At 39.4% G+C, this 17,880-nt stretch overlaps 1 protein-coding gene across 4 annotated transcripts in view; it reads left to right on the forward strand.

The window, feature by feature from the left end:
* Positions 1-16,991, forward strand: part of PLEKHB2 (pleckstrin homology domain containing B2) — a 42,864-nt gene extending 25,873 nt beyond the window's left edge. For 2 of the 4 annotated variants that reach the window (XM_059052629.2, XM_059052630.2), the window contains exons 7-8: positions 9,343-9,451; positions 13,961-16,991. In XM_059052629.2, the coding sequence (XP_058908612.1) occupies positions 9,343-9,451; positions 13,961-14,097 (246 nt within the window). In that variant the 3' untranslated portion in view covers positions 14,098-16,991. The remainder of the gene's footprint in view (positions 1-9,342; positions 9,452-13,960) is intronic. The other 2 variants (XM_067025778.1, XM_059052631.2) reach the window with 1 other exon arrangement.
* Positions 16,992-17,880: the final 889 nt, after the last annotated feature.

The raw sequence follows: 17,880 nt of genomic DNA on the forward strand, positions 1-17,880 counted from the left end.
CAGTGCCTTTCACAGAGTTTTAAATTTTGATGCAGTCCAATTTATCAGTTTTTCCTTTTATGGACTGTGTTTTGTTGTCATGTTTAACACTTCACCAAGACCAAGTTTCCCAAGATTTTCTCCTATGTTATCTTCTGAAAGTTTCATAGTCCTAGGATTTATACACGAGTCTTTTCTGTTGTCAGTTAATTTTTAATAAGGTGTGAGGATTATGTTGAGGTTCTTTTTTTTTTTTTTTTTTTTTTTGCATATGGATGTCCAATTGTCCCATCACTATTTGTTGAAAAGACTGTTAATCCTTTCTGGAATTGGTTTTGCATCTCTGTAAAAAATCAGTTAGCTGTATTTATGTGTGTCTGTTTCTGGGTTCTCTGTCTGTTCCATCCTCTGATAACACACAGACTTGATTACTGTAGCTATATATCAATAATAAGTCTTGAGATTGGGTAGGCTGATTCCCCCCACTTCATTCTTTCTTTTCAGAATTCTTTTAGCTATTCTGATTCCACTTCCTTTCCATGTAAATTTGTCTAAATGTACAACAAAATCTTTCTGGGATTTTGATAGAAATCAGGTTTTTGAGGGGAGAATTGACATCTTTATTATGTTGAGCTTCCAGTCCATGAAAATGGACTGTCTATTTAGATCCTGTTTGATTTTTTTTCACTAGCATTTTGTAGCTTTCGATATATAAATCCTATATGTGTTTTGTTAGATTTATACTTAAATATTTCTCGTTGTTTTTGAATTTTTGTATATGGTATTTCAAATTTCATTTTCTCCATATTTATTGCTAATATATAGAAACACAGTTGATTTTTATATGTTGATCTTATAGCCCGTGAACTTATTACTAAACTCACTTATTAGTTCCATAAGTATTTTATTTTGTAAATTTGTTTATTTATTGGCTGTGTTGGGTCTTTGTTGCTGTGCGCGGGCTTTCTCTAGTTGCAGCGCTTGGGCTTTCTCTAGTTGCGGCCAGCGGGGGCTACTCTTTGTTTGCAGTGCGTAGGCTTCTCATTGTGGTGGATTCCCTTTCTTGCCAAGCATGGGCTGTAAGCGCGCAGGCTTCAGTAGTCGTGGCTCGCGGGCTCTAGAGCGCAGGCTCAGTAGTTGTGGCGTACGGGCTTAGTTGCTCTGCAGCATGTGGGATCATCCCGGACCAGGGCTCGAACCGGTGTCCCCTTCATTGGCAGGCGGATTCTTAACCACTGCACCACCAGGGAAGTCCAAGTATTTTATTTTAGATTCTTTGGAATATACTACATTAGACAGTCATGTCATCTACAAATAGAGTTATTTCTTCCTTTGTAGTCTGTGTACCTTCTATTTCCTTTCCTTGCCTTGTCTTATTGCCCTGGTTAGAACTTCCAATATTATATTGAAGAGCAATGGTGAGAGCAGGCATTCTTGTCTTGTTCCTAATTTTACGCGGAATGCATTCAGTTTTCCCACACTAAGTGTGATGTTTTTTGTAGATGTTCTTTGTCAAGTTGAAGAAAGCCCTTCTTTTTTTTAGTTTTCTGAGTGTTTACCGTGAATGGGTGTTAGATTTTGTCAAATACCTTTTCTGCATCAATTGATTTGGCCGTGTGATTTTTTTTTTTAAACCTTACTAATATGGTGGGTTACATTGATTTTCTAATACTGAACCAGCTTTGCATCCCTGGAATAAATCTCACTAGGTTGTGGTGTATAACTCTTTTTATTTATTGCTGAATTCTGTGTTTGCTAATATTTATTAGGAGTTTTTGCAACTGTATTCATGAGGGATATGGGTCTGTAGTTTTCTTTTTTTGTACTCTGTTTTATTTTGTTATCAGGTGATACTGGCTTTATAGAAGTTTAGGAACTGTTCCATGCTCTTGTATTTTCTAGAAGATATCGTGTAGAAGTGATGTTAATTCTTCCTTAATCATTTGGTGGACATTTCCAGTGAAACTGGGCCTGCCTGGAGATTTCTTTTTGGGGATATTTTAAATTACAAATTCTGTTTTCTTAATAGTTACAGGACTATTCATTCTCTATTTCATATTGAATGGGTTGTGGTATTTTATACTTTTTGAGGAATTGGTCCTTTTCATTTATATAAGTTGTCTAATTTATGTGTGCAGCTTTGTCATTTGGTCCATACACACTTATATTTTCTTGGTGGATTAACCCTATCATCATTATGTTTTGTCCTTCTCTGTTTCTGATAATTTTCTTTACTCTTATGTCTACTCTATCTGATATTAATGTAGCCACTTCTGCTTCCTTTTTATTAATGTTAGCATGATATCTCTTTTCTCATCTTTTTTCTTTCAACATACGTATTACATTTGAAGTTTCTTATAGACAGCATATAGTTGGGTCATCCCCTCATCCCCCCATCTGACAAATCTCTATCTTGTAACTGGTATATTTTGGCCATTTACATTTTTTTATTGTGTAAGTTTAAGGTGTACTATATGTTATTATTATTATTTTTTTCATTATTTTTTTGCTGTATGCGGGCCTCTCACCGTTGTGGCCTCTCCTGCTGTGGAGCACAGGCTCTGGACGTGCAGGCCCAGCGGCCATGGCTCACGGGCCCAGCCGCTCCGCGGCATGCGGGATCCTCCCAGACCAGGACACGAACCCGTATCCCCTGCATTGGCAGGCGGACTCTCAACCACTGCGCCACCAGGGAAGACCTACTATATGTTACTTTGATACCTTTATATATTGTAAATGATTGCAAATGTAGCAATATTTATTACACTACATAATTACAGTATGATATTATTGTCTGTATTCATTATATGATGGATTAGATCTCAAGGCTTATTTAATACTTGTTACAAGTTTGTACCCTTAAACACCATCACTCTTATCCTTCCCCACAGACCATTTGCATATAATGTCATTTTGATACGTTAAGTATGCCATTTTATTTTTTATTTTCCTTTGGTTCTGTTTTTCATTTCTGTATGTTCTTTTACTTAAGCTTTTTGTGAGTTACTAGAACATGTTTTACCTTATTTATTATTTATTTATTTTTATTTTTATTTATTTTTTTGGCTGCACTGCATGGCTTGTGGGACCTTAGTTCCCTGACCAGGGAGCTAACCCAGGCCCTTGGTGGTGAGAGCACAGAGTCCTAACCACTGGACTGCCAGGGAATTCCCATAGAACATGTTTTAGAATTACATTTTGATGTATCTGTAATGTTTTGAGTATCTCTTTGTATTGCTATTTTAATGGTTGCTCTAATTATTACATTATACATATACACATATTTTTCAAAGTCCGATGTTCACATTTTACCAGGTCCAGTGAAGTGTCAATCCATTACCTCTAAATTCCTTTTTTCTCTCTCATTTTATGGTATAATTATTTCTTTTACATGTATTGAGAACCATATTAGATGGTGTTATAGATTTTGCTACAGCTATCAAACTTATTAGAAAAATCAAGATGTGATTTTTATTATATTTACATGTATTCTGCTCTGACCATATATTTTTACCTCCTGATATTTCAAGATTTCATTTATTATTTACTGTTTAGTGAACTTCCTTTTGTCATTCTCTTAGGATAGATCTGCTGGCAACAGATCCTCAGTTTTCCTTCATCTGAGAATGTCTCAATTTCATCTTTGTTCTGAAGAATATTTTCAGTAGTATAGAATTCTGAGTTGACATTTCTTTCGGCACTTGGTAAATGTGTGCTATTTCCTTTGGCCCTCCTGATTTCTGATTAGAAATCGGCTATCATTTGAATTTTTTTCCCCCATACATGTAGTGCATTGTTTCTGGCTACTTTCCTTGTCTTTAGTTTTCAGAAGTTTGACTGTGATGTGTATATTTGAGGATTTATCTTTTTTGGTGTTCATTCAGTTTCTTGAATATGTAGGTTTATGTTTCTTGCTAAATTTGGGAAATTTTAACCTATTATTTCTGGAATGTTGTTTTAGACCCACCCTCTTTCTCTGATGAAACTGATGACGCAGATGTTAGACATGTCCCACATGTCTCAGAGTTTTTGTTCATTGTTTTTCTTCAGTCTGCTTTTTCTCTGTTCTAATTAGGTAATTTCTACTCTTTATATTCATTTTCCTTGATTATTTGTCATCTCTATTTGTTGTTGAGTCCATTCATTGAATAATTTATTAGTTATTTTTATATTACTAAAATTTTCATTGGTTATTCTTGATATATATCTTTATATAGTTTTTCCTGATATTTTTCTGGTTTTGTGGAGACTTCCTGTTTCTTTTATGAATTTCAAACATGTTCTTAATTACTTATTGAAATATTTTAATGATATCTGCTTTAAAATCCTTCCTAGGTAATTCCAACATCTTTGTCATCTTTGTGTTGGTCTCTTTTGTTGTCTTTTCTCATCCAGTTTGAGATCTTCCTGGTTCTTGGTATGATGGATTATTCTTTATCAAAACCTGGACACTTTAAATATTCTAAGACTGAATCTATGTAAGTCTTGCATTCTAGCAGACGTCCTCCTAATGCTACTCTGCTGGATGAAGAGGGGGTCTGCTTTGTTCTTCATGTAACGGTGGAAGTCCAGGTTGTCCCCTGGGTCCCAGTTGACACTGGCTCATTGTCACTGCTGGGAGGGCTGGGAATTCAGGCCCTGCTCTAGGTCTCTGCTGACACCAGCCTGCCTGGGAGTTGGAGGGACTTTCCCTTCTGCTCCCCACTAGCCTTCACTGATACTATGGTTACTGATAAGAGGTTGTGGAAGTATTTGCTCTCCACTGGGTCTCTGTTGATCCTACTCCAGCAGGACAGGAAGGGGCACCTTGTTTCTGCTGGGCAGAGATGGGAGTTCTGGCTCCTTGCATGGTCTCCACTGACACTGTGGCATGGGACTGGAGGTGGCCTGTTTCCATCTGGTAGGGATGAAATTCCCAGCTTCCGACTTGGCCTTCTCTGACACTGTTTGAGATGGGGGTGGGAGAGCGTCTTTCTCCATACTTGACTTTGCTGGTGGGAGTAATAGCCACAGCTATTTTTGTGTTGTTTGGCTGGAGTGGAGCAGTTACTGCCTGAAAATGGTCTCTCTTGCCAGATTGGCCTTTTCCTTCTTAGGCTCTTTGGGTAGAGACAGCAGGCTTTCCTTGAGGCAGACCAAAAAAGGTCTGCACATTTTGGCATTTCTTGGTTGCCGCTTCTACATTATCTAGTCGGATGTAGGAGGCAAAAAGAAAACCCAGGGAACTCACTGTGTGTCCTTCTTAGGGTCATGAGGTCTCTAGACAGTCAACCGCCTTCTCTCCACCTTTCAGAGTCTCCTTGTGTTTGTTGTATGTATAGTGTCCAGGGTTTTCAGTTGTACTTAGCAGGAAGAATAGGGAAAACAACATCTGCATGTATTCTGTCTTACAAAAGCATAAATTCTGTCTCCTGCTTTTGTAAGATAACAAGTTTAGATCTACATACATATTTGCCAGGCCACAGCTCCCTGTTCTCCCCTGTGCATAGCCTTTGTCACATAATGACAATAATTGTAATTGTCTGTAAACAAGTCTGCCCTGTCACCACCTGTGAGCTCATAAAGAAAGCCAGGCCTTTCATCTCCGTATTTCCCAGTATACAGTAGTCCTTTACTTGGTCAGTGGAGGCAGTCCACTGCCCATTTCTGGCAATGACCTTTCATAGGCATGTCCTTTTGGAAAACTGTCAGTCACCTGCCCAGACCTCAGACCTCAGACCCCCCCAGTGTCCTCAGTCTTTTATATTCTCCTTCCAGGAACTGCTGGAAATTGGGCTGGGGAGGGTTTTGCTGCTAGACTGGCTTCAGCAAGAGAAAACTGGCTTTGGATGAATCTCGTTTATCACCTGGTCCAAACTGATCATTTTAGAGATGAACAAAACAAGGCCTACAGTAGTTAGATGACTTACTGAAGTTCAAGTTAATGGTACAGCTGAAATGAAATTGGAATCTCTGGCAAGTGCAGTTCTCTTTTTTGTTGTGTTTTCCACCTACTTTATTTTACAGCCATAAAGTAGATTCCAGTTGTGGGTTTGTTTTTTTAGAATCTTAAAACAAAGGGCATAAGCACACTGTCTCATGTTCTTTCTTTATTGTTATAATTTTAAAAATATTTATTTATTTATTGGGAAGCACCAGGTCTTAGTTGCGGCGTGCGGGATCTTTAGTTGCGGCATGGGAATGATCTCTTAGTAGCAGCATGCGTGTGGGATCTAGTTCCCTGACCTAGGATTGAACCTGTGCCCCCTTCATTGGGAGCGTGGAGTCTTAGCCACTGGACCACTAGGGAAGTCCTGTCATGTGCTTTATTTTTTTAATAGAGTGTCAAAATTTATTGACTGCAACTTGGAAAACCAATTTTAATATATTCCTGGTGGTTTCCAAATTGTATTTTTCAAAATTGATGTATAATTGACATGCAACATTGTATTAGTTTCAGATATACAACATAATGATCTGTATTTGTATATACTGCAAAATAATCACTGCACTAGGTCTAGTTAAAATCTGTCACCGTACATAAAGAATATTTTTTCTTGTGTTGAAAACTTTTCAGACCTATCCTCTTGGCAACTTTCAAATATGCAGTATAGTATTATTAACTATAGTCACCATGCTGTATATTATATCCCCATGATTTATTTATTTAATTTTATTTTTGGCTGCATTGGGTCTTAGTTGCTGCACGTGGTCTTTCTCTAGTTGTGGCGAGTGGGGGCTACTCTTTGTTGTGGTGTGCGGGCTTCTCTTTGCGGTGACTTCTCTTGTGGAGCACGGGCTCTGGGCGCATGGGCTTCAGTAGTTGTGGCTCACGGGCTCTAGAGCACAGGCTCAGTAGTTGTAGTGCACGGGCTTAGTTGCTCTGTGGCATGTGGGATCTTCCCGGATCAGGGCTCGAGCCCGTGTCGCCTGCATTGGCAGGTGGATTCTCTTCCCACTGTGCCACCAGGGAAGCCCCCTATTTATTTTATTACTGGAACTTTGTACCTTTTGACTCCTTCACCCAATTCATTCACGCCCACCACCCCCAGGCCCCCCTTCCTCTCTGGCAACCACCAGTCTGTTCTCTGTATCTGTGAGCTTGCTTTTTTGTTTTTTAGAAAATATTAGATTCCACATACAGATGAGGTCATATGGTATTTGTCTTTCTCTGTCTGACTTCATTTGAAAACTCAAGCTCCATCCATCTTGTCAAAAATGGCAAGATGTCCTTTTTTAATGGCAGAATAATATTCCATTGTATATTTGGACCACATTTTCTTTATCCTCTTGCTGATGGACACTTAGGTTGTTTCCATATCTTAGCTATTGTAAATAATGATGCAGTGAACATGGGGATACAGATATCTTTTTGAGTTAATGTTTTTGTTTCCTTTGGATAAATACCCAGAAGTGGAATTGCTGGATCAACTGGTAGTTCTATGTTTAAATTTTTAAGGAACTTCCTTCCATTACTGTTTTCCATAGTGGAGGCACCAATTTATATTCCTATCAGCTGTGTATGTGGGTTGCCTTTTCTCCACATCCTTGCCAACACTTGTTATTTCTTGTCTTTTTAATAATAATCATTCTCACAGGTGTGAGGTGATACCTCATTGTGGTTTTGATTTGCATTTCCCTGATGTTTAGTGATGTTGAGTATCTTTTCATGTGCCTGTTGGACATCTGTATTTCTTCTTTGGGAAGATATCTGTTCAGTTCTTCGGCCCTTTTTTTAATCAGATTATTTTTTTTGCTGTTGAGTTGTATGAGTTCCTTACATATTTTGGATATTAACTTCTTATCAGATATGTGATTTGCAAATATTTTCTCCCATTCAGTAGGTTGCCTTCTCATTTTGTTGGTGGTTTCCTTTGCTATACAGAAGCTTTTTAGTTAATGTAGTCCCACGTTTATTTTTGCTTTCGTTGCCTTTGCCTTTGGAGTCAGATCCAAAAAATCATCACCATGACCAATGTCAAGGAGCTTATCACCTTTGTTTTTTTCTAGGAGTTTTATGGTTTCAGGTCTTACATCTTTAATCCATTTTGAGTTAATTTTTGTATATGGTATAAGATAGTGGTCTAGTTTCATTCTTTTGCATGTGGCTTTCTACTTTTCCCAGCACCATTTATTGAAGAGACTGTCCTTTCCCCATTGTATATTCTTGGCTCCTTTGTTTTAAGTTAATTGACCATATATGCGTGAATTTATTTCTGGGCACTCTCTTCTGTTCCATTGATCTGTGTGTCTGTTTTTATGCCTATACCATACTGTTGTGATTACTTTGTAATATAGTTTGAAATCTGGGAGCATGATGCCTACACCTTTATTCTTCTTTCTTTGGCTATTTTGGGTCTTTTGTAGTTCCATACAAATTTTAAGATTGTTCTATTTCTGCAGAAAATGCCATTGGAAGTTTGTTAAAGATCACATTGAATCTGTAGATTACTTTGGATAGTATGGACATTTTAACTATTCTTCCAATCCATTAGCTTGGAATATCTTTCCATTTATTTGTATTTTCAATTTCTTTCATCAGTGCCTTATAGTTTTCAGTGTACAGGCCTTTCACCTCCTTGGTTAAATTTATTCCTAGGTATTCTATTGTTTTTTTGGTTTGTTTTTCTTTTTAATTTTTATTTTATATTAGGGTATAGTTGATTTACAATGTTGTGTTAGTTTCAGGTGTACAGCAAAGTGATTCAGTTATACATACACATATATCTATTGTTTTTCAGATTCTTTTCCCATATAGGTTATCACAGAGTGTTGAGTAGAGTTCCCTGTGCTATACAGTAGGTCCTCGTTGATTATCTATTTTATATATAGTAGTGTGTATATGTTAGTAATTTATTGTTTTTGATACAGTTGATTTATTGTTTTTGATACAGTTGTAAGTGGGATCATTTTCTTAATTTCCCTTTCTGGACATTTGTTATTAGTGTATAGAAATGCAACAGATTTCTGTATATTGATTTTGTATCCTGCAACTTTACTGAATTCATTTATTCTTATAGTTTTTTGGTGGAGCCTTTAGGGTTTTCTATATATAATATTCTGTCATCTGCAAGTAGTGACAATTTTACTTTTTCCTTTCCAGTTTGGATGCCTTTTATTTCCTTGTCTAATTGCTCTGGCTAGGCCTTCCAATAGTATGTTGAATAAAAGTGGTGAGAGTGGACATTCTTGTCTTGTTCCTGATCTTAGAGGAAATGCTTTCAGTTTTTCACCATTGAGTATGATGCTAGCTATGGGCTTGTCATATATAGCTTTTATTATATTGAGGTATGTTCTCTTTATACCCACTTTGTTGAGAGTTTTTATTATAAATGGATGTTGAAATTTCAAAATTGTATTTCTAATGGGCCTATATCTTTTCAGCAGGCATACGGCTATGGTCCGTACAGTGGTGCATACCCACCAGGAACTCAAGTTGTCTATGCTGCAAATGGGCAGGCTTATGCTGTACCCTACCAGTACCCATATGCAGGTAACTTACGCCAGCCTTTCATTCCTTGTTTCTCTTCATTTAGTGAGTAGATCAATAAAGCCTGAAGAATTTTTATTTCTCCATTTAAAGTGAGCTATGTTTCTTCTGGTTAGACTAGAAATCACTCCACTACTTAAAAAAAAAAAGCATTATATATCTTCACATTGCTTCACAAAAGTTAGAGTGGGCTTGATTTTTAAAACTTCACTAGTGTATCCAGATTCATCCCCAAGAAGAGAATTTGTACTTACTGAAATTCATTTACATTAAGAAGCAACCAATCTAAGAGGCCCATTTTAAGAGATAAAAGATAATCGTTCTCTTTTTTTTTTCCTTCTGGTAATATCCTTCAAAAATTATCACTACTTAGGTGTGATGTTCCGTTTAGCAGGTGAAGTAGAGGCCTGGGAGGGCTTATAATTATTCTAGGCTTTTAATGGGTTCCTCTCATCTTCACCTCACCCGAAACAAGTTGTTAGGTGTGAATGACTGGCCTGTGTAGGAGACATCAAGTCCTAGGTGCAGCATGGGCAGGGGAAGTCTACAGGGTGGAGGTGCAGGAATGTGCCGGCACCTACAACCAGGGCAAGGGGGACCAGAGCTACGTGCCTGATGGCCTGAAGAGTGAGGCCACACCCAGACCCCAATGAGCAGGTGAAGTCAGGCAGGGGCAGGTCACAGTGGGTATGGCATGTCAGGGCGACACACAGGAGAGTGAGTTGGTGAATAGACTGGAATGGGAGTGTAGAGCTTGCCAAGAGATCAGAACTCTAAGTGGCTGTGAGCAAACCTAGCACAGTGCCTTAACACAGAAGCAGTAGCAGGAGAGTGTGTTTACCAGAAGGGTGAGTGGTCACTGATATGAATGCCACAGAGAAGCCAAGGGGGCTGCCACAGGGTCTCTGGATTTGGCCAGCCCCAGACTCAAAATGTCCTTTTGGTTAGTGGTGGTTACTTTGGTTTCTCATGCATTAGCACCTAATACAAGAGAGTTTCTCCTGTTACCTGTTTCTGGAATCTGATGCAGTGCACTCAACTAGCATAGACTGAAGCATTCTGCCTTGCTTGATTTTTTTTTTTTCATGTCAAGTTGAAAACTGGTAAAATAATGATGCTGAAAAATGAACTATTTGTCTATCCTCTAATCCTAGCACAACTGTTTTTGTTTGAATTATTTTCCCCATGTAAAATAATTGTTTCATCTTTGTTATCTTACATTACTTTTTGCATTCTATTCTCATTTTATCAATAAAATTTTACGTATTTTGTCCAGAGTGCTACATAATCTTCTTAAGTATTTTTAATGATTGCATACTGTCATGTGGGGTGATGTATTATTAGTTAAATCTTTACTTTTTTCTTTTCATTTTTACTATTGTAGATATTGCTTTGAATATTTCTAATCATTTTCTTTTCCATTCCTGTTAAATATGTCTTAGAATACATTTCTGATTTCTCTATATTAAATTAATATGTCAAAGGGCATAAACATTTTTGTTTCTTTTGATACCATTAAAAAATTATAAAAGTTTTCAAACATACAAAAGTAGGGACAGTAAATGAACTGTCAAATTTGCCTGTTACCAGCTTCAACAGTTACCACATCTTGTTTCACCTGTACCTTCTCTCCCCACCTCTGGATTGTTTTGAGGGAAATTCAGACTTTATATCATTTCATCTGACAGTATTACAGTAAGTCTTGATACCATTTACCAAGTTAATTTCCAGAATAGTTCACCAGTTCATAATGCCACTAGGAGTTAGTGATGTACTGGTTTCTCTGTAGTCCCGCAAAGATTGCCTATTGTGCTCTGAAAGTTTTGATAAGGTCTTAACATGGAATCAGGTTACTTTAGTTTACATTTCTGTGATGACTGGCAAAGATAAACATTGTACAATTGTTTACAAATTAGATTTTCCCTTGTATGAATTATATTTTTTTCCCCATTTATTTTGGGGTTGCTGGTCGGTTTTTAAGCCCTAGCCTAATTGTCTGATGAGAACCAGCCTTTTATTCAGCCCCTAGGCCATAGACTGGGATAATCCCGGCTGTTTCTAATTCTGTAGAAAAGCAGAAGTTCTGTGCTTGTGCTTGTGAAGGGAATTTCTGTACGTAGGATTCCATCCTTGCCTTTGACTTTCATGATGAAAAAAGAGACAGCACGCTCGGGGCCACCTCAGAATATTTGCTGCCGAGGGCTGAGAGCAGTCCATAGGCATTCGGCATTTGCGCTGTGACCAGCTAGCAGTGTGCTTGCTGTGGAAGGGCTGCTCAATAGTGGTCGTCCCACTGCAGCATCGTGCTGGTAACCAGACAGGAACTCTTCAGTCAGCCTCTCTAAGATACTCCGGTGCTTTGCCAGCTTCATGACACATTGCCTTGCAGTGTCCATAGAGGCCCTGGACGTGCAGAGAAGGTTAAAGGCCTTCTCTTTAATATGATTGGGGACTGGTGGCCGGGCAGCCAATTTAAAAGTGCACAGAGTGCCGTGTACACACTATAAGTATTCTGTTTTAATTTTCCCACGTTAGTGGGCTTTTGTTCAGCTGTCTCTTGTTGTGGGCTTGAGGTCTTTGGTTTGAGTTGGCTCCTTTGGTTGGAGTGCTCTGTTTCTGTCTTACAGAGATGGTACTCATGTGACACGTAATTGCACTACAGTTTCCAGGGCCAAGTCTGAGAGCAGACCTGTAGATTTTGTGATTCTTGGTGTCTCCTCCCCCATCTTTTATTATTTACTCAATTCGTTGGTTTGATGGTAATTTGTAAACGTTACTTGCCTTTATTTAGCCTTTCCTAAAGAATCTAACTTAATTGTCATAGAAACAGTATCTGCCTTTTCTACATTCGTGTTTTGATCATTTATGTAAAGTTTAGTTAAATTAGATAATTAAAATAAGTACAACTTGGAAATGTCTCTAGTTGACTTTGGTAAGGACTTAGCTCCTGGGACTTCCGTGGTGGTGCGGTGGTTAAGAATCCGCCTGCCAATGCAGGGGCCACGGGTTCTATCCCTGGTCTGGGAAGATCCCACGTGCCGCGGAGCAACTAAGCCCGTGCGCCACAACTACTGAAGCCTGTGTGCCTAGAGCCTGTGTTCCACAGTAAGAGAAGCCAGCACAATGAGAAGCCTATGCACCACAACAAAGAGGAGCCCCCACTCGCTGCAACTGGAGAAAAGCCCGCGTGCAGCAACGAAGACCCAATGCAGCCAAAAATAAATAAATTTATTTTAAAAAAAGGACTTAGCTCCCTGGTAGGAACAGAGGTGAGCAGGAACTGCAGGAGAAGCTGGCTCCTGGTCATGCAGTGAGGAGATCCCTCTGGGGGGTAACAGAGGGGATGCAGATTTAGATTTTTCAGGGGATCTTTTAATTAGGTCAGCTTATAGGTTCCTACTGTATTACATTTCACTAGTTGGAGTTGCCTAATTGAAATTTTTTAAATTTCAAGGCTGTGATAGTGAATGCTACAGTTCACCAGTTTTGTAGTTTAAGCATACTGCCCTCAACCCCCGTGTGCCTCACTTTTGCCTGTCTATAAAATAGGGATAACAGGAAGCTTGACTCATAGGGTTGTTGTGAGGATTAAGTGAGTCAATGAATGTAAATGCTTGTAATACTGTAAGTGCTTAGACTAGAAAGCACTTGTAGATGTTAGCCTTTAGTGCCACTGTTGGTTTCACTTCCATTCTTCATCTACATGGACATATTACTATTGGATTAATCTCTCTATTTCCTAGGGTTGAACTGCTAAGGGAATAGTGGGTCAAGGAGGAAAGTTAACACTATATGTGAGCAATTTTAAAGCTAATTAGCTATTGGACAATATATTGTGAAGCATAGAAGAGAACAAGCAATACATTTCCAGTTGTAAACTTTAATTGTGCAAATAAATTTTAAATTTGTTTAAAGTTTGCTTTTTAGAAGTTTTCCCCCTAACATAAATATTTTTCCCCATAAAGACATAAGGTGAAAAATAAAGAGCAGGTTAGGTTAGCAGATTAAAGCTTTAATTTATAAACGGTTTGCATGAATACTAAGAAGCTAGTTAACTTCTAGGTGGGTTTTTCTTCTTAGCTTTCAGTGGGGATTCTTGACTCTCACATTGTCTCTAGGCTCTGTGTGTCTCCCCCACTCCTCGTCTGCCTGCCATCCTGAATAGCAGAGAGTGCAGGGCTGAAGTGGACATTGGAGGCTGGGGTTTGTAGCTTCTTTAGGATTCTGCTCTCTGCAGTGTCTGGGACTGTGGACCTTGGGAAGCTGAGCATCTTGATTTTCTCTTAGTGCCATCTTAGAAATGGAGGTGTCCTCCTCACTTGGCCAAGTCCAGTCACCTTCGCTTGTGGTGGAGGAGAGCTGGGGAGCACTCTCTGCAGTCACCCCACCAGTGCTCCGAGGGAGGGGTGCAGTGCATGGAGGAACCTTAGGAAGGGTCCCAGTCAAGTGAGTCATCTTTTTGAGTGAATGTTGGACTTCACAAACTGCTCCCATTTTTTCCTTCTTTTCTAGGACTTTATGGACAGCAGCCTGCCAACCAAGTCATCATTCGTGAACGGTATCAAGACAATGACAGTGACCTGGCACTGGGCATGCTGGCTGGAGCAGCCACAGGCATGGCCTTAGGGTCTCTGTTCTGGGTCTTCTAGAGTCCTTGGAACCTGGATGTGCATAGCTTCTGATACCCTGTGTGCAATAATATAATTTGCAGGGCATTTCTGTTTGTTACAAATGTTTTTAATAATAGTCTCAGTAGTTATTTTGAAAGTAGTGACATCATACTTATAACTAATCCATATAAGTACCACGGAGAAGGCTTTGGACTGCTGTTAAAACTATTTGGACTATTTGGGGGCACTGGCTCATTCTAGGAGTTTTTTAATGGAACTCTCAGAATATGTTATTTGAACACACCTGTTTGGAAAGGGCATTTTTCTTTTAGAGTTAGGCCTTAGTGCTTAAGGGGTAGTTATTTTAGTGTTACGCGAGTAACATCGTGATGTACGAGTGGTGAGTGATTGTGGCAAGAAGAACTGCAGCTGTTTTGGTTTAATGCCAGACTTTGAAACCTCAGACCAGACCTGGCTGCATGTTACTTCAGGAGTCGTAGGCTGGAACCTTCCTGAGGCAGTGGTGTGATATCGCCACAGCCTCTGGGGCTCTGCAGACTTAACAGCAAAGCCGACTGCTTAGGGTGATGGGTGGGATGGCAGATCCCCTGCTTTAAAATGATGCTTTTCATTTTATTTTTACTAGTTTGTTTTTGGTAGTGATCCTTGGAAAACATCCCAAATTAGGAGTAGACTTGAGTCTCAGCATTTTAGGGCTTTATCATTTAAAACTTGAACAAGGCAAAACAATTACAAACAAGTGTGTGCAGGTAGATTTGCTTTATTCAGAGGCATCATGTTTTAAGTGTTTGCTTTGAGTATTTTTATTGCCGCTTCAGCCTACTTACAGCTTATTTTTCTACTTGATGAGAAAATAATATTAAGAGAACAGCGAGGAAGTGGAATGAGAGCCATAGTTACAGTGTTACTGTTTCAGGGGATTGCGCTGCACTGAGGATCCTCTTTCCCACCCTTCTGAAGGCTGTTAAACAGCCCGTTTCCTGTCTGTGCAGGACTGGGGCGCTGTGGCTGTCCCCGAGCAGTGGGGTGCATGGAGTCCTGGTGGTGGCATGGTGGGGGAGGCTCAGGTTACAGATGGGAATTTCGGCCTAAGGACATGAATGACCTGCTCAAGGTATTACTCCACCTGACCAGGACACTCGCCTTGTTTTCATTCTTGACTCAAATGTCACAGAGAAGCTTAAAACCATTTAATTTGAGCCCCAACTAAGTGTGAAGCTCTGGAAGACTGAGAGTCGTGCGTTTTTGTTATTTCTTATTTCTTTATTTATGTAAATTTTAAAACTTCAGTTATTCCAGTTTTCTGTCCTGCATGCTTTAAAAAATGTACTTTTACAAAGGCAGTTTAGCACATTGAAGGTCTCTGCCCCTGTACTCCATGTGGCCCTATTTTCAATAAAATACACTCCTAGTAGCACAAATTCCGTTTTTATTCTATGTGGCCAGTTACATACATAGTCTTTTTTTTTTTTTTTTTTTTTTTTTGTGGTATGGGGGCCTCTCACTGTTGTGGGCTCTCCCGTTGCGGAGCACAGGCTCTGGACGTGCAGGCTCAGCGGCCATGGCTCACGGGCCCAGCTGCTCCGCGGCACATGGGATCTTCCCGGACCGGGGCACGAACCCGTGTGCCCTGCATCGGCAGGCGGACTCTCCACCACTGCGCCACCAGGGAAGCCCATACATAGTCTTTGTTTCACTGATCAACCCACTCCATCTCTAAGGCAGACTTAAATAGATCTATCTCCGTATGAAACCAAATGCCAAATGAACTTTGTGGTGACCACAGGTGTGTTTTCCTAGCCAACCTATTGCACTCGTTGACACTGGAGAGTCTGTTTCCAGCTGAGAAGCAGTATACTTGGCTGTCATCTCTTTGGATGTTTGACATGGTGGAAAGTTGCTAGATGTGATGTGTGACGACACTGGTTTTGATGGTTAAAAATGTTGCTTTAGTTATTTTACATCGTATGTAATAAGAATGGTTTTTTTCAGATGGTAATCATTATTCGAGCTGTATGTTTTACTTACAAAATACTAAACTCAGTTTTTAATGTTGCATCATTTTGAACTTGGAGTTAACTGGAACCACAGGTACTGAGTTACATCAGTGAAATGCCCTTGAAGCAGATGGTCTCCTTGTGTTCCCCTGGCTTCCCCCTGACAGAAGGAGGAGAGCTGTGGACTGAAGCTTGGGCACACGTGTGTCCCCCCATCTCCAGTCCCTGTCCCCAGCGGGGCCAGTCCCACTGGGCAACTGTAGTTGAGTCTTGAAGTTCACTGTCACTAGTGACTTGATCCTGAGAGGAAATGCATACTCTATATAAAGATGGGCTGAGATACTTCATTTCCCTGGCCCCAGCTCTCATAGATGCTAATGCTTAAGTAATCCTAAATCAAGAAGGTGAGTTGGAAGGAACTTGTTCAGGTTTAGTCAGTATTTTACTTCCATGTGTACTTTTAACTAGTTGGCCGTTGACATTGCACACATGCCAGTTGGCTTGTTTCTTAGCTCTGTTCTTTTAATTCCTTGAGTTAACTTCAGGGTCTTAGATGTAAAGAGAAGGCAGAGACCCGTGGTTGTTTCAGATCATCATTCATGAAACGGGCCAGACCAGGACACAAGATCTGGATCATGGGAGAAGTTCCTGCCATTGAGACAGAATGACCCACATTTATTTTCTACATTACTTGTGATACTGTGTGATCTTTCTTTCTCCTTCCCAAGTTTATGTAGACACCAGCATGGGATGCAGTTCCATTTTTTCCCCCTAGGGTTGATCTTTTTTTCTGATTGCTTGCCTGTCTCTAGTATTCTGTTGTGTCCTCAGAACCTATTTTTCCCTGTATATGCAAATTGTATGTTTATAAGTGAAAATGTTAATACATTAAATGATTGTTAACCTTAAAGCATATTTCATTGACTTCTATTGTTTTTTTAAAATTCAATTTATTTAAACTATAAAGATAAAAACGGTTCATGCTTTTCTCCCATCCCCCACCCCCGGCTCTGACAACCATGAATCTGTTGTTTTTTTTTTCATTTATTTTCTAGTAACACAACTTTTTCTGCTGCATCACAGGCAATAAGAATGCCATTTATTGAGCATTCCATAAGTGCTAGGGAATGTACTGTCACATCAGAAAACAATAACTCATTAAATTCCTGTAGTAACTCCGTAAGGGATGTATTATCCAAGTTACTCTGGATGAAACAGAGGCTCAGAAGTTAAATTCTTTTCTTGGGAGTGCACAGGTAGTAAATGAAACAGATTTATATCTGATATTAAAACATATTCTTTTTCCCTGTGCCATGTGTATATGAGAGTCATTTCCACAAGAACATCACAGGGGTCAGTACTTCTAGGATGACTATTAAAAAACTGACAGTATCTTCCTCAACCAGATCTACTTGGCATTGTGGGTTCAGTAACTTCTCCAGTATCTTTGGGTACACGACTTTGTGTTTTTCATTGTTTTGTTTTAAAAAATTATTTACATTTTTTTTTTCATTTCTCCCTTACCTCACTCTCTTCCTGGCTAGCTTTTCTGTTTATCTCACCTGTTGCAGACTTTGATTAAATTGTGTTGTGTGGTTACCTATAATAGTTTAAGATTAGGAATCTCATACTAGAAGCTCTGGGTCTCTTGGTTTCATTTCTTTAGGGAAGAAGTCTCTAGTATTTTGCTTGGGGACAATTATTTCTGGATGTCGGGTAGGGGAGACACTCCAACACAGCCTTTGTAAGGCCTTCTACTTTTCAGCTGAACTTTATTCTCATCTTCCATCATGCTGGCCCTTGC

The sequence above is a fragment of the Kogia breviceps genome, chromosome 2 (assembly GCF_026419965.1).
Source record: "Kogia breviceps isolate mKogBre1 chromosome 2, mKogBre1 haplotype 1, whole genome shotgun sequence".
NCBI lineage: Eukaryota > Metazoa > Chordata > Mammalia > Artiodactyla > Physeteridae > Kogia > Kogia breviceps.